This window comes from Solanum verrucosum, unplaced genomic scaffold (genome assembly GCF_900185275.1).
Source record: "Solanum verrucosum unplaced genomic scaffold, falcon-dt-bn FXZP01000088.1, whole genome shotgun sequence".
Classification (NCBI taxonomy): Eukaryota; Viridiplantae; Streptophyta; class Magnoliopsida; order Solanales; family Solanaceae; genus Solanum; species Solanum verrucosum.
The window spans coordinates 1,073,825-1,095,095 of record NW_026020077.1 but is presented as its reverse complement, the minus strand read 5'-3'; the positions used below and the strand labels follow the sequence as shown (position 1 = coordinate 1,095,095).

The following is a 21,271-nucleotide window of genomic DNA, read 5'->3' as shown; positions in this document are numbered from 1 at the left end:
TTGTTTGGGTGGTTGTTATCTATTGTTTCATAATGTATCATTGTATATTGTTTTAATGAATATCATATTTGTACGTTTCCGTCGTTATAAAATATCACATATTAACAATTTTTATAATAGAAACTATAAAAAAAAAGAGAAGAAGAAGTAAGGTATGAGGTAAAGGTACAATTAAAAAGTATGATAAAAGATAAAATAAAATTAGTAAATAATAAATAAAAATAAAATTAGAAAAAAAAACTTAAAATAACGATGTGACCATGAGTAGTATACAAAATGATAAATAAAAATAAAATTAGAAAAATAAAATAAAAAAATAACAATGTGACCGCAACAAATCGATTAATACACAAAATGATATTTTTCGTTATTATCTAATGTTAAAAAGTGTCCAATAAGGCAAGAACAAGTCGGTTGTAGTAAGAATTGGCGCACGTGGCTACCCACCTTGGACCCACTTGCCGCGTCACGAGATTGTACGGCGTTTACATACTCGCTGATATAAGACTACACGTCACTTGCTTATTCATTGTCTTCCGCTTACTTGGAATTTGTTTTATCATGATTAAATACTAGTAATATTTTTTTGATATCATATTATTTATTTATTTTATATCTATTTATTTAAGAATTATAAATAAAAAATAATAATTTTATTAGTTTACTTTGAAGATATTTTTTTGAATCATACAAATTTATTTACAATTTTTTGTTAGATATATATATTTTTATTAGCTGACAACTAAAGTTTGTTTTTTATAATACGTGAAATTTATGTTTTAAATTTGAGTTTATTTTTGAATAAATTTGTTAAACTATGTACTATTAATTTTTAATTTTAATTTTTTCACTATTTAAAAAATAAATAGTTCAATTTATTTATCATTTTTAATATATTATGAAAAGACAATTATTTGTACATATGTTTTTTAAAATTAATTATTTATCCGTTAAATCATTTTTCCAAGAACCAAATACTAAAAATAAATTAATAGGGATAGTGTAGTAAAAATAATCATATCAATGTATATTTTCTTAATAAATATGCCAAATCCAAATTTGCCAATTAAAAGTGATCAAATGGAGTATTAAATTGTTGAAATTCAAAGACCAATTTTTTTTTCCCTCGTCAAAAAAAGTCACACACATATGATTGAAATTTAAGGAATTCTTTAATTGCACTTGTATTTTAAAATGTTAAATAAATTACTAGATTTGTTGTTATTATGACAAATCAGTGTTTGAAGTTTGTTCTGTATGAGTTAAGACGCTATTTGTACGTGACTTATTTGAAATAGATTTAGATGTTGATTCGTGTGTGTTAAAATTTGAAGGAAAAAAAACTGACGAAAAATATTCAAACACATGGGTAAAATACTGATTATTTTTTACATGTACTTGAGTCGCACAAAACATATGAAAATTTTAGACATATATGATTGATTATTTAAGCTAATTCTTACATACAATTCATTCAAAAAATGTCTGAAATTAGCCTTTGCAAATTAAGTAAAACTTCAATAAAAAATTCTAAAAATTGTCATTATCGAGTTCACAACTTTAATAAAAGATATTCGAAATTAGTATTGATTAACTATATCAAACATCAAATTCTTTATAAAGCCATACTTTAGATAAAACACTTAAAGTTTGATATAATTTTTTTTTTTTATCCAATATGACTAAAATAACTTAAAAAAACGAATAAGCTTATAAAAAATTTAAAAGGCAAACGAAAGATAAATATTGATCACAAAATTGGATATTTGTGCGCTTAGTCTATTTAGTAACCCACATAAGCTCAACATAAATAAGATTCATCCGCTTAAATCAAAACCATTATACATTATTTGTCCATACTATTTTTTTTCCATGTTCACCTTTTGGGACGGAATGAACTGAAAATTAATAATGTCTTTCTATTCGAGGAATATTTTTTTGTTCTGAATCGATACAAACAAGCTATAATTAATTTTAGATTTAAATTTAATCTAATTTTTTTCATCCTTTAACAAATGTAAATTATTAATAATTCAACTCCAATAATTATCAAATAAATAAATTTAAATGATTCAGATTATTTACGAGTTGAGTTTGATATTCACATATTAGTAATATTTATTTAATCATAGATACATATTTACCACCACACAATTTAATTAAAAGGAGAGATATTTTAATTGTAAAGAAAAAATTATGGTCCAAGAAATGGTGATGAAAAATTTAAACCCAAAAATTATTATTTAGGACAATTATATAATGAAAATACTGAAAAGGACATAATCTTAAACCATTTTCAAAGAGCATTTATTTTTTTACCTTTTCCCATTTATTAAAATTATTATTATATTATATACTATTGCAAGTGCAACACATTTTCCACGGGAGCGCGTGACTTATATTCTTAATTAGTACTACTTAATTAATCAGTGCCGCGTAAGATTAAATAAATTAACCCAACTGGAAAACATAATTTTACAGATCTGAAAAGAGTGTCCAACAACAAATCAGAGCCGTCAGATCTGAATCTTACGGTCTGAAACACAGAAATTAGGAAAACCGTCAGATCAATTATGGACCTGCAATGTACGGTCAAGATTAGCGAATGAGCGGCGGGCTTGGCTGCAAAACAGCCTTTAAGTAGATGGTGGCAATCAAAAAGATAGAGACCCAACAAAGACAATATCGTAAGTATTCTCTTTCTCTCTCTTCATTTCATCTCTCTCTCTGTTTCTCTCTCTAGCTTTACCTCAAATGTTGTGTTTTCTTTTTTTTATATATAGTTTAATTATACCTCACTCTTTTTTTAGCGGTGAAGAGGGTTTTTTGTTCTAGGGTTTGGTTTTGTTCCTTGATTTGGGGTCGTGGGTATGACCCGAACCGATAAGATCTCAACCCTATTTGGTTTGGTTATCTGCTGTTGGGAGATCCAGGTTTCTATTTGAGTTCAACCATTGTAGGTTTTTAATTATAAAGGTAGGATCTTTTTTAGTTTTTAATTTTTTTAAATTTATCTAGGGTTTGTTTATGAAAGATAAGGGAAATTGATTTGAGGTTAGGGTTTGTATCTGAATGAGGAGAATTTGATTTGAGGTTATAAAGGTAGGATCTTTTTTGATCTAGGGTTTGTTTCTGATTGAAGATAATTTGATTGGAGGTTAGGGTTTGTATAAATCTGTTATTCTTTTACTTCTTCCACAATTTGTTTGTTGAATTCATAGTCCAGAATAAATCAGACTTTTTTGATTGAGTTTTAACGGAAAATCTAATAGATTGAACGAAGGGGAAAAACGACGAATTGATTGAACTCTGCATTGAGAGGAACGGTGGAAGTTGTTATGCTGGTGCTATTGATATCTTTGATAATTGTTGACCTGGCGAGGTCTATTTGATAGATAATTGTTGTTGACCTAGCAAGGTATAGTGTAATTTGAGCGGATTAAATGTTGAAAAGAAATATCTGATATGTACAGAATTGGGGAGGTATTCTCATGGCACCTACTGTTCCAATAGATTACATTGGACAGAGAGAATCGAGGAAGTTCTTTAAAAAGGATTCAGGTGATATGATGGGAAAATCACGCAAGGGTTTTAAAGGTTACTTGCCTGGGATGGTGCCCGATTATCGTAATGCTGTTGAGACAATGGCAGAATCCGAAGGTTTTGGGAGCTCCGGACGGGTTGATACTGAAAGGACTGCATCAGAGGACTCTTGTGCACCTAAAAGAAAATCCATTTGTTTGAATGCTGATGGTCATGACCAATTTGGTGCACCTATTCAAGTAATGTCGTTGTCCAATATGTCATGCTCTGAGAAAAAAGTGTTGGGAATTAGGTTGAAGAATGAACTTGAACTAGTCAGAGGACTGCAGAAGAAAATTGCTTCTGTCGGCTCTAATATTGGGGTTCTTTCACCTGCTAGCGATATTCAAAATTGCACCAACGGGCAGAGAAGATCAGGATCGGAGATATCTCAGCGATATATGGCTGAAGCAGTGGTTCCTCCTGGGAAGAAAAAGGCTGCCCCAGGGAGAAATGGGCCTCTTACTAAGGGTCCCGGAGCTAAGCGGCCTAAGACGATGCAACAGGCCATACCCGCAGATACAAGCATGGTCATGTTTATGAAACAGTGCGAGACAGTGCTAAGCAGACTGATGTCACATCAGCATGGTTGGGTCTTCAATCATCCAGTTGATGTCGTAAAGTTAAAAATCCCCGACTACTTCACTGTTATTAAGCAACCAATGGACCTAGGGACCATCAGGTCAAAGTTGCATTCGGGAGAATATTCGAGCCCTTTGCAGTTTGCTGATGATGTGCGGCTCACTTTTAAAAATGCAATGACATACAATCCGCCAGGAAATGATGTTCATATCATGGCTCAAACACTTAATAAATTTTTTGAGGTTAGGTGGAAACCAATAGAAAAAAAGATACCTGTTATTCAAGAGGAACCTTTACCTTCTAAGTCGAGTGTTATTATAGAAACTGAGACTGATACTCCTCCAGCAATACCGCCTTCAAAGAAGAAGAAAATTGCTCCATTGGAGAACAGGGTTAAACCAGAACCTGTAAAGCGAGTCATGAGTGATGTTGAAAAACATAAACTCACTGCCGAGCTTGAAGATTTACTGACTGAATTACCTGAAAATATAATTGATTTCTTGAAAGAAAAAAGCTCCAACGGAAGTCAAGTCAGTGAAGATGAGATCGAGATTGATCTTGATGTTCTTCATGACGATATCTTGTACGAGCTACGGAAGCTTTTGGATGATTATCTACTGGAGAAACAGAAAAATCAGGCTAAAGGTGAACCCTGTGAGATGGAGGTAAATATCAGCATGTGGATGCCTAGTGTGTTACTTCATATGGTATGTAACATTAGTTCTCTTTGTAAGCAAATTCTGATGTCATACTCTTTGCTGTTCTACAGCTTCACAATGAGTCTGGATTCAGTAATTCATCCATGCAGCCATGCAAAGGTGAGTTTGATCAGTAGATGTGGAAAATTCGAGCTTTGAGTTTATATAGTGTGGTTGTTGAAGTTTCTAGTTTCTAATTCCTTTTTTCTTTTTTCTGTGTTTCCGTTCTTTATACAGGAAATGATCTGGCAGATGAGGAAGTGGATATCGGTGGGAATGATCCACCTGTTTCAAGCTTCCCTCCTGTGGAGATAGAGAAGGATAGAGCTCGCAGGAGCAATAAATGCAGTAGTTCGAGTAGTGATTCTGGCTCTTCATCTAGTGGTTGGTGCTATTAAGAATGTCTTACCTTACTTGGCCTTTCTCTTGCATGCTTATTATAAATTTACTCATGGTAAATAATAAAAAAATTACTTGTTCCTTTTATCCATATACATGCTCACTGTCTCATTGCATAATGGGACATCCGAGAAGAGAAGTCTTCTCCTATTACCTTGTTGTTTTTACTTGTTTGTGCATTTTCAGTAGCACTTTGCATGTGTAGTATACCTGATATCCCCTAATCAATTCATTTCTTCAACTAGAACTTTTTCCATGGGTCGGTTTAGGGGTTTGAAATTCAGATGCTCTTATCTGGTTATGTATGTTAAAAACTCAAGACGATTAGATTTCAAACTGGTTATCAGACCCTACATGCCCGTGTTTCTAATTGGCTTGATGACAGATCTACAACCACTGTAATATCTTACAATTGCCTCCCACCTTAATTTGGTGTAGATACTAATGGTCTAGAGTTGTTCTCGATGCCTACATACTGATCTGTTTGTGCATATAATTATGTTAGCAGCAACATAATAGACCCTATCCTGCTCTTCCACCATCATCAAACCTAGCATTGCCTCCATATGAACACCGACACCATTGATACCATTCTACTCTTGACATTTTAAAAGATAATTCAGAACTATTTTCAGAAATTGTCTCAAGCTCCAATTTATTGATCATGTTTCCCCACTGTATGGTCTGTATCAAATATGTATTTCTCTGTAGCTGCTATTTAGGAGTGCCTTCACAATTGCTAAGCTGAGAATACCTTCCTCCATTTTCTTAACAAGAAAAGGCTACCTGCGTAGATTCCATCCTTATCACTTTGCAGTTCCTGTTTCCCTTGTTTTTTTTAACGTTCTGTAGTACTTAGGGTATCGGAAAGAAGGTTGATTTGTCTAGGATAATCAAATATCCAAGATAAGGCTCAAAATGTCCGCAGGAATTCGAGGATGGGCTGATGCCGTGGCAGGAACTTTTGGTGGGAAAATGAACAACCTAAAGAAGATTAGGATGTTAATTTCTTTATTAAAAACTCATCAAATACATGCTTATATTGGCTTTACTTGAAAGGAAGTTGATCTCTTTTTGCTTATAGCAGCATTTGGTAGAAACAACATATCTATTTGTAGGATATTTTCACAATTCTGGATTAGAATTTAATTAAGGTGTTGTAACACAAATGAGAAAGAATAAAAAGAAATAAACATGAAGAGAAAAACCTGGTTTGCTCTCTCTCGTTTGGGGAAGTAACGTATTTCAAGTTCTGGAAAAAAGTTTGTTTTACATCTTGCTCATGAGTTTTGAACTCTACCACTTGAGTAATTCCCATGTGAAGTTTAGAAACTTTGTGCTCCTGCTAGCTCTTTTGTGTTGTCAAACCTTTTTGTGAAATAGAAATAGAACTGGGCGTTCACTTTTGACAATTTGAGACTGAAGCACCTTGCTCCAGTCATGATTGTCGGCCAGGGAAAATGTAGGATTTTTCCTGAATAGGTAATTGAAACTTCTTGTGATTTTTTCCCGTGGGCTAGGAAATTAGAAACTGTTATCTTGATATTATTTTGGTATGAATTAGGTATGGATTATTTCTTCTTGTTTTTTTCTGTCTTTTTGCTGGGCGGGGGAGGGGATTTCGGTGTCTCCCTGTTACATAAGTTTGGCTGAACTAGATATAATTATATGTCTGACATTATAGTAAGTTAGAGCTCGTTAGCATGTTATATGAATGACAGTGAGGCTTGTTGGTCTTTGAATCACATTAGCAGTATTGGCTAATTATCTGCCATAACTTTTTGAACTGTCAATTACTATGGATATAAAGTGTTTGTTAGAAGTTGGATGTTTGATAGCTTATTATCAAAAAAAAAGTTGGATGTTTGATAGCTTTCTGTCTTCAAAATTTATTGTGCCACAACTTGGCAGATGTAGATTTATAAAGAGATTGGTAGTGAGTGATTTTTTTTGGCTGTAGAACTTGGAGTCGAAGTATATCGTCTTTCAATACTCAATAGGCACTTTTCAGAAGTTAATACATTATGGTTTGCTTGCTTGGAAGTGACTTCTTTTAAAAGCTGAAAAAGGAATTAATGTGAAAAAATAACTTTCTTCTTTACTCTGACAACCTTGCAATTTTTCACTGTGCTTTCTGTTCTTCTTTGGCAATGAAAGCCCGACCCTTGAATCTCCCACCTCATACTTCCATTGGCAATAATACCATTGCTTGGTTTTTAATCATGCTTTATTTGTGCTTTGGCCTCCTAGATTCTAAACATTGTTTCTGGATCTTCTATTCTGAAATTGTTGTGTATGTACTTCCTATGGTAACAAATTTGTTTATGTGCTCAGACGTGTACGTTGCTGGATAGTACCTGTGTCATATTCTAACTCTATTGCCAGTTGCTCGTTATTTGCTTGTTTCCACATTTTCCTCTTTTTTTGGGAGGATATAGCATAGTATTAACAAGTGAGATGTGTTACTTGTCTAAGATTTGCTTATCCAAAAAAAAGTTACTCTGTCCAGCAATCGGCGAGATTTTTTTAAATACCCGTATTAATTGAGAGAATTAGGTTGATTAGCCCTTTTAACTTGCTTGTATTAGGAGGCTTGCATTGAGTTGAAAGTTCTGCAATTCTTATTTGTCGGGAATGGTTGTGCTTGTGTCAGAAGTCTGGACTGTTGGAAAGTTGATATTTTCTTTGCTGCCATATTTGCTGTGAACTTAAGGTGCTATGTTTCTTTACTTGCTAAAATTGTTATCTCCTTTTCTTTCTCAGGTACAGATTCTGGAAGCTCATCTGGTGGTGAATCGGATGCTGATAAAGATTCAGTTGCCTTAACTGTTCAGAAGGTGTGGGATATTGTCGTCTGATTTTATAAGTTATTTGGTTCTCTTATTGGATTATTATTATTTTGAGTGATGACTTCTATTGCCGTCTAAAATAATTTTGTTCTTCCACAGGCAACAGCGGCTTCTGGGGCGAGATTGGAGCAGGAAGATGAGCTTGACCTTCCAGAAACTACAGGTTGTCAACCTGTGGAATCAAATGACATGATTTTCATTGCTGCTTTCTTTCTGTAAATCTGTGGGTGGTGGGAAGATTTAATAGCTTTATTGGTCAGTATATGTGCTGATATAGTGTTTGTGTACTACAGATCCGTTGGCTGGCCAAACAGTGCTGACTTCTCAGCAGAACTCCAATTTTGCTGAGCCCGATGATCATCGAGAGGGTAAGCAATGGTAATAGATGAAGAAAATGTCTGCTACTAGTTTTGCAGCAATCATCTCACTCATCATGTACTGTAACCTTTTAGAGGAAAGTGCTGAACCTGAGAGGCAAGTCTCTCCTGAGAAGCTTTACCGTGCAGCTTTGTTAAGAGGTCGCTTTGCCGATATCATACTAAAAGCTCAGGAGAAGAGCATTGAAAAGGTCAGCCAAACTTTAGCTGGTGTTGCTTGCGTTAAGTTAGATTTTTTAGATCCATTCATCCAGGTGTACTATTGTTTTGCTTAACTAGTCTTTTTAAAATTTTAGGGTGAAGTGCGGGACCCAGAAAAGCTAAAGCTTGAGAGAGAGGAGTTTGAAAGGCGAAGGCGAGAAGGTTTGTGTTTTCTGTTGTTGCATGTGTGGAAGTCCACAATCACATCTTTGAAACCGCCTCTTTATTTGTTTATCGGTTTATTCAGAGAAAACACTTTGGGTTTGTTTCTTGGTTGCATCTCTGAAAACCACCACTTTATTTGTTTATCTGCTTACTCAGAGAAAGCTCGGTTGCAAGCTGAAGCTAAGGCTGCCGAAGAGGCTCGTAAAAGAGCTGAGGCAGAAGCTGCTGCAGAAGCCAAAAGGAAACGAGAACTTGAAAGAGAAGCTGCCCGTCAGGCACTCCAGAAGGTAAAGACAGATGGGGTTACATTTATTGAGATTATCTTTTTAACTGTCACTTTATAACACTCTTAAATCATGTGCTAGCAGATGGAGAAGACTGTTGAAATCAATGAGAACAGTCAATTTATGGAAGATCTGGAATTGTTCAGAGCTGCTCCAGATGAACAGCTAGAGAGCTTCATTGAGGAGACTAGTCCTGGTCATTCTGAGAATGTTCTTGGGAGTTTCAAATTCAAGGCAACTAGTAATCCATTGGAGCAACTTGGATTATATATGAAGGAAGAAGATGAAGATGAAGATGAAGAGGAGGAAGAAGAAGCTGAACCACAGAGCATCCCTGACGTATCGAATGATCCAGAGGAAGGAGAGATTGATTGAAATCTCTTTAATACTTTGGCCGATCGTCAAGTTGATGAGGGTGCTTGGTGGTTTAATTGAACTCTCATTTTATCGTCCCAGGGTGGACTGGAATTTTTTTTTAGGGGGGATACACAGATAAGTCATGACCTTCTAGTGACTTTGGGTCTCTTAAGTTGATGCAAGTGTCCCCCAGCTTGGATGCTTCAGAAGAGTCCTGGTTGGCGGGTCTGGCCAACATAGCCAGTCATCTTATATTTTTATTTGAAATTCTTTTGCTCGTGTATAAGTTGGTTGTCTGCTTGGGAGTGGATAAAGGTTAGGTGAAAACAGTTTTGTTACATAGTTTAGTACCAGATTGCTGCCTGTTTAGTAAAAGGAAAAAATGTTGCTAAAAGGTGCGTTGGCTTTTCTGTCCCCAAGTGTTGTGTAGCGTTGCTATTGCCTGAATCTTCCCCAGTACCCTGAAACAAGTGGCCATAAAAAAAATTCACATTTGTTAAAAGCCTATAAGTAGTGCTGAACATGTATATCGTCCATTCCAACAGAATTCAGCTTGCAACAGTTGGACAAAAATAATGATGAAAACCCTAACGGCTCATTAGGCTACTGAGTTTTCTCTACCAACATAGCTAATCAACCTTTTCAGTGCCATCCAAGTCATGGAAACCAACTGGAAATGCTGAAAGTTTCTACATAACCATTCCACCATCAATAGTAAGAACCTGTCCAGTAATATAACTGGCTGCAGGACTTAGTGCTAGGAATTCCACCAATCCAGCAACTTCTTCTGGTTGGCCATATCGTCCTGTCATCACAACAAAATTTGTCAATATTTGCAGTGCCTAGAATACAAATTGATGACATTGGTGATGATCAGAAATGATGTATCGTTCACTTTCCAGCAACATGCGGAAAATATACTCTGTATAACTAAATTAACACTTGAAGAGGAGCAAATTTATGCATCACAAAACAAACTTTCTACTCTCATCTGATCATTTAAGTATCTTAGTTCGTTAGTGTTCTCAATGAAGCCCCAACTTATCAACAAACAAAATAACAATAGTTTTTAAAAGACTCCAAAATCGTTTTACTGGCAGTTTGTGTAAATAAACAGTGAAATAATACTTACTTTTTATACGCTGGATGAAAGTACAAGGCAGAGAAAATATCCTATTTTGGATGTATCAAGATTTTGCAATAAATGCACAGAAATACTGGGAATTGGATTATTACTCTTGTTCAACTTGGGATTCTTTGGTGGCATCTGCGAGAGAGTGGAATTTTACCAGGAAGTGTTTATTTGGTGAGGAATAACTGTCAAAACAAGAAATTCTTGCAAGTTGAAGCACAACCTTTGGCGAGTTTATCAACTTGCAAGAGCTTCTTCCAAAAAACATGTTTGAATTATTTTTGGAAACATTTCAAAAAATCTCCAATACTCGCACAGGTGCCACATTATCAGATGTCTACGATGTTGATTTCTATACGTTTCCATATTTGATGTGCAGGAGAGTGCCACATATTAGATAAAGTTGTCAATCATAGTCAAGGAGATTAGCCCTGACCTAATGGGAAGCTTGCCAAAAGTTTCTTCTCAACGTCTTCACTTAGCTTGGAAGTCATATCTGATGCAATGAATCCAGGGGCCACAGCATTAACCTGATGAAAACAAAGATTGTGGTAAATAACTTGTCAAACGTCATAAATAGTCAGTAGATTGTCCTTGTTGGGAAGAATTAATTCCTTTGTAGTTGACACTCCAATGTCCCAAGGTTGCTTTTATCAAAGAGAAAAGGCTCACCCAAGTGAATAATAATTTGGATTAAGGAGCACTTACAGTTATATTCCTGCTGGCATACTCTTTTGCGACACTTTTGGTTTAACCCAATCACTCCTGCTTTTGCCGCACTATAGTTGGCTTGCCCAGCATTGCCAACTAAACCAACAACAGATGATATGTTGACTATTCTCCCCTACAAAAATTTAGAGAAGTCTACTAGATAAAATTCTAGAGTACATGAAACAATAAAAGAATGCATTGATGGTTTATATAAATAAACGCATCTTCAAATTGACTGAAAAGGCACCAATCAAACTGCGGGTAGTAATTTATGCAGCAGTTAGCTAAATATTTAGCCTCGTCTCTATATCATTTTTTGATGAATTGCACTAGGAAGGGGCTAAACATTTACCTTTTTTTTTTTCATCATAATTTTAGCAGCAGCCTGCAACAAGGAAAAAGATCTCTCTGAAAAAATGTTTTCTTTGAAGAAGACTCAAGTTCTGGTCGAATTAAGAACACAGCAACTGTATAGACCTGTGTGCAAAGGAATACTCCAGTAAGATTCAAATCAATAACCTCCTGCCACTGAGATTTCTTCATTCTCATCAACAAAGTATCACGTGTTACACCTGGAAAGAAAACCACGACAACTACTGAGCCGTCATTCTAGTAAACTAAACACAACACAGTACGACCGTTGTCGACCTGCATTATTTATTAAGATATCAACTGTTCCCCATTGATCAACCACCTGTAAACATGAGCCTTATAAGGTGAAATTATTTGGAAACAACTACAGTAAGATACATTTAAAATAAATTTCACCAGGAAAGGAGTTTGCTTACAGTTGTCATCATTGATTCTACATCTTCTTCTTTTGAAACATCACCACCAAAAGTCATAGCTTGGCCACCACATGATTCAATCTGCCAACAAAATAGGAAATTAAAATTAATTTAGGGGAAGATGTCAAACAGCCTACTGATGAACCTTATAGCTGTTATCAGATTGCTGGTGTAACAAGTACTCCATGAGATAGCCTTTAACATTCTAAATATCACTTAAATGATAGGAATGGAAATTTAACTATTTTACTGTTTTTACACATGAAATAGAAACTTAACCTTGCAAAGTTTGATAAGCATCAGCTAATACAGAACAATCCAACCTCAGGAAGCAAGGGGAATTTGTTGATTGAATTAATTCCTGATTATGTACCACTAACAACGCTAATCTATTCTCCCTAATTCCAATGCAACCCCGACAATTTTAGGAGCATGACATTCAATCTTTTTCTTTCTGAAGGCAAATTGGTAAGGAAAGGTACTTTCATGTGGTAAGGAGAACCTAAGTCATAGTATAATAGCATTTGGGGTGGGTGGGTGGGTGGCTGGTTGGGACTGAAGATACTAGAGTCATTTGACACTCCTGGTAAGCTTTCTTCATTTGTCAAACAAGCAGTAACCATTACTATCATTACACACAAAAAAAAACTTAGTCCTGCAATCTTTAGTAGCATCAGCTACTAAATACAAGAACAAGCCAATCTTCTGGCTGCACTAATTAAACAAAGCACCATGCCTTAACTGGTCACCAGATATCTTCACATGACTTTGGACTCGGCCATCCATTAAAAAGGGAGTAACCAGTACAAGTGCTCCAAAAGGGAATTCTCACAACACTACTGGTTTCGGTATTGAACATCAGATTAGTTGCTAGCAATTTTCTCATGACAACAATTCTGAATTTTATCTGAAAAAACAGAGAACAGATTCACTTTGTCCATGGCTTACCAGTTTCTGGAGTTATAGGAGACCTTACTCTTCACTACAGAAGATGTATAACTGATAGTATCCTTTTAAGGAATCCAAGTATATATGATGTGTTTGCCATAAGACCTAAAAAAGTTCAAACAAGAATTTCCTACTAAAATTTCTGCAATTTCAGAAGTATTACTACTCTGGTTTTATGCTTTCTAGCAAACAATGTTTACTTGCTATCCAACCTATCATGAGCTCATATCATAGTTGTGGAGATGAAACTATATACAAGGAACACCAGTGGGTAAAACATGTTGGAAGGACTCAAATTTGAGTGAAGTTTTCTCACTTTAAACCTAACAAATCTCGGATAGTTCTAAGTGACATATGGCATCATTTTCAGTTGTTGGCAGGAAAACAGCACAAAAGTTGCCACACAACAAAAATTCCCTGGAAACCTTTTTGGAAACTTACTATCAAAAAGCTCCTTTAAGGCTATATTGAATAAAAATTAATTTAAATGAAACTGTTACTTTTACATGAATGCCCCTAATTTCCCAATTCTGATGCTTTTACTCAAACCTGATGTGTGCAGCAATGATTAAATTGTGAAAGACACGACAGAGGTTTGAGAAATATGTTTGCTGAAAGTATCATAGGATACAGGACAGCAGAGAACACTCGAGAAAGTGAGTAAGACAATCTAATTACAGGAATTTCTCAGTTACAACATGAAATTGGACTTTATGGTTGATTACAGATGGAAAAGAAAAAAGTAACTTAGATGGAGGAGATAGCATGATTTTCTACGCAACAATTTCTTAGACCGACTCAGAGATACCAAATTCTAAATTGACAGAAGAACTGATTATAATTTACAATGGAACTGAGAAATAGTAAAAGGTGCTGGACCATGGGACTATTAGCTGCATCCCATGCCCGATCTGTCAATCAACCAGAGGAGAAGACAAAGTAAGACGAAGATAGATAGAAAGTGGTAAAAGACAACTGCATGACACAACAAAGATGATCATGTCCTTGGTGATAGCAGATGATCTTATTGTACTAAGATATGGATTGGAGCAAAGAAATTTGCTAAGGAAACATCTATAGTATTGATTGAATTCTCTGGTTTCATCAACCAGGACCAGATCAGATATCTCCTATGCTTCCCTAATGGATAAGGTGTTGATATCCATGAAATGAGGAGAAATTATAGAGCTCAAGTAAGCAAACCCTGCCAAGATCGATATCAAATAACAGTCCAATAATATACTAGGTTGCTGTTGATGTATGAGGTACTGTTTCCTTTCAGATTTAAACATGTGACTACACCATGAGAACTTCAAAAAGATGGTCAAGAATTGTATGAAAGAGGTAGCGAACAGACCATGCCACAAGTTGGTGATAAGTGGAAATTACCATGTCAGATTTGCTCTTTGAATTGGAAAGGGGGGGGGGGGGGGGTAGAAAAGATATTAATTAAACAATATCAAAAGCTGATAAAATTCAAAGAGAAGAATTGAAAGGTCAGCTGGGAAAGTTACTTGTAGCACAAGAAGTGATTCTGAGATAAAGATCACAAGCACCTGGCAAAAAAGGAGATAACAATGGCCAATGTTTACAGGGGATACAATCGTATAAGAAAGAATCAATGATGGCCATGAACTTCCAGCGAAGAGGGGATTAGAGAAGACATAACCCAGTGCTACCATAAGTTGTACTCTAAGATGGAGAATTGAAGACCACTATTAAACAGAACTCCTTTCTCAGAGAATCAAAGTTGAGAGGGAAAGATGACGATTAATTGCTGTTACATTGTAGAGCAACTTCACAGCCTTGGGAAATGGTATCCTCCTTATTTGACATTTATTAGGCACTCTCAAAGAGAATGCTAGAGATTATAGCAAGCGAGACGCCTTTTTTGAACTATATGGAAAGAACAGGTCAAGTGGATGCTTCAAGACATGGAGAAGAGTTTAAGGAGTCGTTTGGTTTGAATTCAAGTTATGATGGGATTAGTTATACTAATATTATTTTTTATTGAGGGTTTGGTTTGTTGTATTCAAAATAATAAATTTTAAGAAGAATTTATTTGTTTACAAAAATACCCTTCATGAATGTGAAAAGTGATATATAAAAAGGGTTTAAAGAGATATTTTTGTCATTTACTTATTTTGTCACCCAAGGGGAGGCATAACTTACCCTAGTACTAATTATATATCCCGGGATAAGTTATCCTAGACTTGCCAACCAAACAACAAATTAAGTGACACTATAATTAAATCTCAGGACTATTTGGTGTTATCCTTCACACCAAACGACCCCTAAGAGTTGGTAGGAGACCAAGTGCAGTCTACACAAACAGTTGTTACTTTTTTCTTTTTTTTTTAATAAATTACCATCTAGGAAAATTACATAATGATATTTCAGTTATCAAAAATAGAATAATAAATAACAGTAAGCTTTTTGAAAAGATTAACCATAATTTTTTATGTGTTATACAGCTGAACTCCTGCAGCCATACACTGCTAATGTTACTATTTCTAAGTCACCTACCAGAAATGCTTTGAAAACTAGATCCCAAATACATTCCAACTTTATGGTGTTACTGAAGTATTCTCTTTCCTTCCTCAGAGTATAGATATTGGGTATAAGTATTGGGTTAAGAGGATGATTTGAGTACTATTTGTAACTGGAATGAGTTATTGAAGGAACCCTAGAAATGGATCATGAAAATTATCATTTTCGGAGAAGAGATGATTAATATTGATGGGTGGATATGGATTGTGTCGCGTTGAGTTCAAAATAAAGCGACTACACACCATAAGACATTTAAGAAATAGATTAGAGTTAAAACACAAGAATCAATCTCCAATGGAAGAATATTTTTTTTCCTTGAATTTTTGGGACTTAGGCCTTAGTATTGATAAATGCACCTACATGGTTAAGTCTTGAATTATATAAAAGTGTCTATGGCTCTTATACAATCTTTACAGTATTGTGTGGCACATCATACTATCTACAATGTTGTTCATGACGTGTTTGTATTGATATGATTCTTGGCATATTTCCGATTATAGCATTGTACTCCTTTTTCTTGATATTCATTGAATATATGAAAATTGCTACTTAATTAAGAAAGGATATTAGGCTAAATTGTCATGACATAAAATGGAATATATAATCACAATTATGCATTACCTATCTCGCCGGGAGTGTAACTTCTTGGATCTTAATGCATTATAGAAAATGAGTTTCAGCTACAAGCCATGATTTTGAAAAAATGACAATGTATTTATGCTTATCAGCTAAGTTGCGCGGACTCTTCATTTTTGCTGCCGCACCTGTGTCAACTCGAGACTGGTGCAGGTGCGGGATACGTGCGGGATTCTGTCAGCCCACATTGGATACTTTGACCAGAGTTCAAGGACGAATTTGGGGGAAATTTGAAATTTTGATAAAAGATAAAATAGATTTAAAGATGCTAAAGAATGACAAAAGTCTCACATTGGTGGTTAATGAGATGGGTGGGCTCCTTATAAGGCTTGGGCAATCCTCCTCCCTTTGAGCTAGCTTTTGGGGTGTGAGTTAGGCCTAAGACCTAATTTAACAAATGGTATCAGAGCCAGATTCAATGATGGAGTCAGGTTCAATGGTTCGATAATCGATTAATGAACCAGGTTAAAAATTGGGTGTTCATCTTAGCGGGTGTAATTCTAGTCGCACCTTTTTGACAGTAATGAAGATTTTTGTTGGAGAAATTATTTCAGAGAGGTTCTTTGTGTAGACACATAGATTTTGCATAGGAGATTATGGAGAGGAGATGCAAGTTGTTAAAGATTATGTGAAGAAGATGGACAAATTTATTTTGTCAGAAATTCAAGCCAAGGGGGAGATTTGTTGGGTTTTATTTGTCCAAAGTTTCTTACCATAAATAGGTTTTCCTTTTAGGAAAAGGTTTAGGAGTGGCTAGTCCTTTTCTTGTAGGAAAAGGTTTAGGACTCTATAAATAGAGACTTGTTCCTTCTAACTTAATCAACATTCACAATGTAGTCCTAGGGGCTTTGAGAGTTTAGGTTAGGGGGAGAATTTGTGGGTCACAAGTGATACGTTACTACTTGTGTGAACCTCTCATGTATTCTAAGTAAATTGGTTGAGGTTGTTTCTCTCTATATTTTGTACTCTCATATTTATATATAGTGAATTGCTCATTTATTCCCATCCCTCTACCGATGTGGAACTTCTTAACAAAAGACATGAGCAATGACATACCTTTAATATTATAGTCCTTCTATCTCTTTTTTAGCTTTTCCTCTTGGTCAATATTCCTTGCGTCATGTTTCAAGCCAAACAAAAAGAAGCTAAGAATTCAAGCGGTTGTGTTCCAACTTTTGGTAAGGAGAGTTGGTGGAAGATCTTGATTGGCTTTCTTTTTCTTTTTTTAGGGGAAGAACCAAAGAGCTTGAAAGAAGAAGTTGGTGGTCTTGGGAGAGAAAATGTAGAAAATCTATCATAATTTAGTATATCTTTATAACTCTATTTTATAATTTTGGATTTTTAGCCGAATCCCAACACCTGTATCCATATCTGGATCCATACCCCCGAATCTTAAAATTTAGATTTTGCCGAATCCGAGGGTCGGATTCGCATCCACATCGGATATCCGCACCCGAGTCTGAGCAACTTAGCCTATCAGGTCAGGAGAGTAGATCGAACTTCTTGGATCCTTGATGCATTACATATAGCCTATCGAGCGAGGAGAGTACATCAGACTTCTACGATGATATTCCGATGCATTACATCATTGATTTCATATAGTCTATCTGGCGGGGAGGGTACGTCACACTTCGAGGTGGTATCTCGATGCATTACATCACGATAGTTATGAGACTCCTACGTTATGGACATTGAGACTACGAATTAACACAATGCTTGTCACACTTTGATGATCGTAATAATTCCAGTGGAACATACATGGAAAGATTGTGCTATATTATCGCAACATTGTAACACATGTGGAAGAATGTGTATTGTTGCTAAAATTGATCAATTCTAATCTTGCCATGAAAGATTTATGACTACTTTAAATGCTTGAGTGGATTCAAATGTATACATTTATGTTTTGATAAATTAAATTGCATAATTGATTTATCTTTTTCTTGCACTCAATATTTTATTATGCATAACTCTTGCCTCACCATGAGTTTCGTGGCTATGATGTATACTGAGTATTCCAATACTCGGGCAACATTGTGTTCATGATGTTAGGGCCATGTATTGGGTAAGTATGGCGGTCCATGTGTGAGCTAGGATTCCACACATTCTCTACTTTTCTTTTTGATAACCGTGGTGTCTGGAGCAGCTTGCATGCACCTCGACTAATTCTACAAGATACCTCCCACCAACAACAGGTACCTTGATGGACAAAGTTACTTGGTACCTATTGTTGGTGGAAGGTGACAAGTATCCCAAGGAATTAGTCGAGTTGCGTGCAAGCTGGGCTGCACACCACGGTTATAAAAAAAAAAAAAAAGTTTGCTCAGTCCAATTGCATGTATCAGGTGCTGGCCACGTCCCATCCCGTTTTGGGGAGTGGTAGAGATCCAACTTATAAAATTGATTTTTGCTAGCAGATGACATTTGTTTAATGTGATCTCTCAACTCGTTTTCTCCCTAAAAGAAGAAAAAATCCACCCTCAATATGAACCATTCAGCACTAGGAATGGTGAAAGAAGTGCTGGAATACTCTTTCGAACATCATTCTTAAGTCAGAAATACAGTTCCATGGTCTCAACTTTCAACCACAAAAAGGAAATATATCACATGGAATTGGAGGAATTTAGTAAAATAACAAAATCACACCAGATTTCGACTGAGAAAAGAAACACACCTCTTTGGAAACTTCTTCTGCCCCCTTTGAAGATCTCGCATATTTCACTAGGACCTAACAACAAATATTAAGTGGGTTGAAAGAGTATGTGAGAGATTTCTCAGGTATACATATGATGTAACATAAATTTTGATTCAAAGCATATTCTTTAAAGAGAACATATAACATAACATACAGCTCAGGCCTAAAGCATTATTCAAAGTTTCTAAGGATATTGGAACTCAGAGCATCCTATACCACCTTCAAAGACGAATAATGAGACGAAATGGTGAACTTGGCTAGGCCCTGGGTTAAAATGTCTCACTGAAAGGTGAAAGCAGTGGAAAAAATAGACCAGAAAAAGGATATTCAAGCAAAGGGTTAACAATAACCATGAAATTATCCAAGTTGAACTCCAGATTACTTCATATCACTGCCAAAAAGCGAATTTGGGGGCACAAAAACAAATATAGATACTTCAAATACTTCCTTTTTGAGCTATTGTCCAAAAAATACAACTTAAGCAACCACCACTGCATCTTAAAAATGAAACTGCTCTTTATTATTTCTATTTATAAAAATTGATGCTGTTGAACAAGAAAACCACAGGGTTTCCCAGTAAACCATGACGTATCAAAGAAAGCTTATCATCCAGGCAATATAAGTTTCCTTTTCATTGTGGTAGTAAAAAGTCCTAATCTATCAAAATCGACAAATTTACTCACGAATTGAAGGCCAAACAGTCAACAATTATCTAATCGATAACAATGATCCAAACCATAAGGCTATTTTAACTAAATAAAGACAAAGTATCTGAATGGATGACCTTGCAACCAGCTTTTCCCAAAGCTAAAGCAACAGCCCTCCCAATTCCTCTAGAAGCTCCTGTAATAACCACAACAGGAGCTTCCACATCAACTCCAGCTTGCTCAGTACTCTCCACCTGAGCTCTTACACCTGATCATATAACTACCTCGTTATCCCCCAGCACACACAGAAAACAGTTACAAGTTTAGCAGCGGATGATAAAAGGAAAGGATTGTAAAGTGATATACCTGAAAAGGCACGAGCAAAGGACTATGACCATCGGCATTTCAAGGAAACTGAAGGATAAGAGAGAAGACGGAGATGCGCCAGTTGGTGGCGGACGCCGGATTTGGTGGTGGCGACGGAATTGAAGGCGAGAGAAGCCATTGAACGGAGATGAGATCAATGGCTGTTGTTTTAATTTGCAAATTCTCCGATGAAATCAAGGGAAAATCCTCTGTTTACAACTAAGCTAATTTTGGGGCTTTGTTAATTAATTACGTTACAATTATTTACAGAATCTTATGAATCATTAATTAGTAGGTGTAATGTTAAACCTAAAATAACAAAATATATTAGTAATGGATACAGAGTATTTGGTTGAACCCCAAAACTTATTTAAGATCGGGATAAATTGATTAATCTACATCTTCCTCGTATTAATAAAAATAAAAACAAAGTTATAAAAATAATATTTAAAATAAGTATTTGTGTTGTAATATAAAGAATTACAAGTTGTAAAATGATACTCCTGTTTTATGATCTATTCTTGCGGTTTTTTCTTTAATTTGTTTTAATATTTGGTTTATTGTATAAAAGTAAGACGTAAATAGTTTTTGATTTAATTAAAGATAGTTCAACTTTGCATTAGCATTTACTCGTATACGTGCATTGCATGTATATTATATTTTTTTACAAATATTGTATCTGACAATTTATTAATTAACTAAAAAAAGATTCATCTATATTTTATTCATTTTGCCAGAGTGCTAAAATTTGTACCCTTATCCCATTTATATCTTATAGTAAGCTCATATATAATAAAACTAGACAATTATTAGCTAAACTGTCATTTTATTTTATCTAAGAATTCTTTCTAAAATACTTTATTTACACGTGATCAAATATATAAATGCATCATTTTCCTATTCATATCACAATGTATAAAATATTAGTCAATATTTTTACTCATTTAAAGTAATTTCACATTAGAAAAAATATACTTTTAAAGTTAATTCCATTTTACAATAATAGTAGACACAAAACAGTTGAATGTAATTCAAATTCTAAATCCTTCTATGGTTGAAAGAAAAAAGGAATGATTTAGTTTTTTCTTTTATAAAAAAATCTAAGTTTATGCTCACCTCATCTTAATGTGAATTATCATTATTGTTTTTCGTATTTTCTATCAAAATGATATTGTTGTTATTGAAAACGAGTGTTTTTTAATCAAAGAAGCAACACAATAAATAGCATAAAGAAAAATTCAAGCCGATTATATACTTCAATAAGAGTGTGCTAAATATATTGTGAAATATTTTTCATACTTCTC

The 21,271-nt window shown here is 35.0% G+C and overlaps 2 protein-coding genes and 1 long non-coding RNA gene across 4 annotated transcripts; 1 reads left to right on the top strand and 2 right to left on the bottom strand.

Moving 5' to 3' along the window:
* Positions 1 to 3,092: 3,092 nt before the first annotated feature.
* LOC125824162 (transcription factor GTE10-like) lies at positions 3,093 to 9,558 on the top strand. 2 transcript variants are annotated; one of them, XM_049503523.1, is made up of 10 exons: positions 3,093 to 4,829; positions 4,934 to 4,982; positions 5,100 to 5,246; positions 8,025 to 8,087; positions 8,208 to 8,273; positions 8,404 to 8,478; positions 8,563 to 8,678; positions 8,784 to 8,850; positions 9,010 to 9,140; positions 9,222 to 9,558. In XM_049503523.1, the coding sequence occupies exons 1-10, from the start codon at positions 3,492 to 3,494 to the stop codon at positions 9,510 to 9,512; spliced, it is 2,343 nt and encodes a 780-aa protein (XP_049359480.1). In that variant the 5' UTR covers positions 3,093 to 3,491; the 3' UTR covers positions 9,513 to 9,558. The 2 variants fall into 2 exon arrangements, with proteins under 2 accessions (XP_049359480.1, XP_049359479.1); XM_049503522.1 differs by having other exon boundaries at positions 8,025 to 8,098; positions 8,210 to 8,273.
* A 707-nt stretch (positions 9,559 to 10,265) lies between these two features.
* On the bottom strand, positions 10,266 to 11,773 carry LOC125824200 (uncharacterized). The gene is made up of 4 exons (XR_007442758.1): positions 11,690 to 11,773; positions 11,299 to 11,470; positions 11,063 to 11,156; positions 10,266 to 10,299 (listed from the first exon to the last, which is right to left on the bottom strand). It is a non-coding gene; the product is annotated as an uncharacterized LOC125824200 (long non-coding RNA).
* Positions 11,774 to 11,821: 48 nt separating this feature from the next.
* On the bottom strand, positions 11,822 to 20,106 carry LOC125824030 (3-oxoacyl-[acyl-carrier-protein] reductase, chloroplastic-like). The gene is made up of 5 exons (XM_049503385.1): positions 20,037 to 20,106; positions 19,739 to 19,869; positions 18,934 to 18,987; positions 12,126 to 12,206; positions 11,822 to 11,909 (listed from the first exon to the last, which is right to left on the bottom strand). The coding sequence occupies exons 1-5, from the start codon at positions 20,104 to 20,106 to the stop codon at positions 11,904 to 11,906; spliced, it is 342 nt and encodes a 113-aa protein (XP_049359342.1). The 3' UTR covers positions 11,822 to 11,903.
* Between the last annotated feature and the right edge of the window lie 1,165 nt (positions 20,107 to 21,271).

Bases quoted from the DNA above. Each gene is read 5' to 3' on its own strand.
- LOC125824162 (XM_049503522.1), top strand. From the start codon at position 3,492: ATGGCACCTACTGTTCCAATAGATTACATTGGACAGAGAGAATCGAGG. The intron at 8,479-8,562 runs GTAAGCAATGGT...GTAACCTTTTAG, and splicing joins GCCCGATGATCATCGAGAGG to AGGAAAGTGCTGAACCTGAG. The intron at 8,679-8,783 runs GTCAGCCAAACT...TTAAAATTTTAG, and splicing joins AGGAGAAGAGCATTGAAAAG to GGTGAAGTGCGGGACCCAGA.
- LOC125824030 (XM_049503385.1), bottom strand. From the start codon at position 20,106: ATGGCTTCTCTCGCCTTCAATTCCGTCGCCACCACCAAATCCGGCGTC. The intron at 19,870-20,036 runs GTCTTCTCTCTT...TTATATGATCAG, and splicing joins CCACCAACTGGCGCATCTCC to GTGTAAGAGCTCAGGTGGAG. The intron at 18,988-19,738 runs GTCATCCATTCA...ATTTGTTGTTAG, and splicing joins TGGGAAAAGCTGGTTGCAAG to GTCCTAGTGAAATATGCGAG.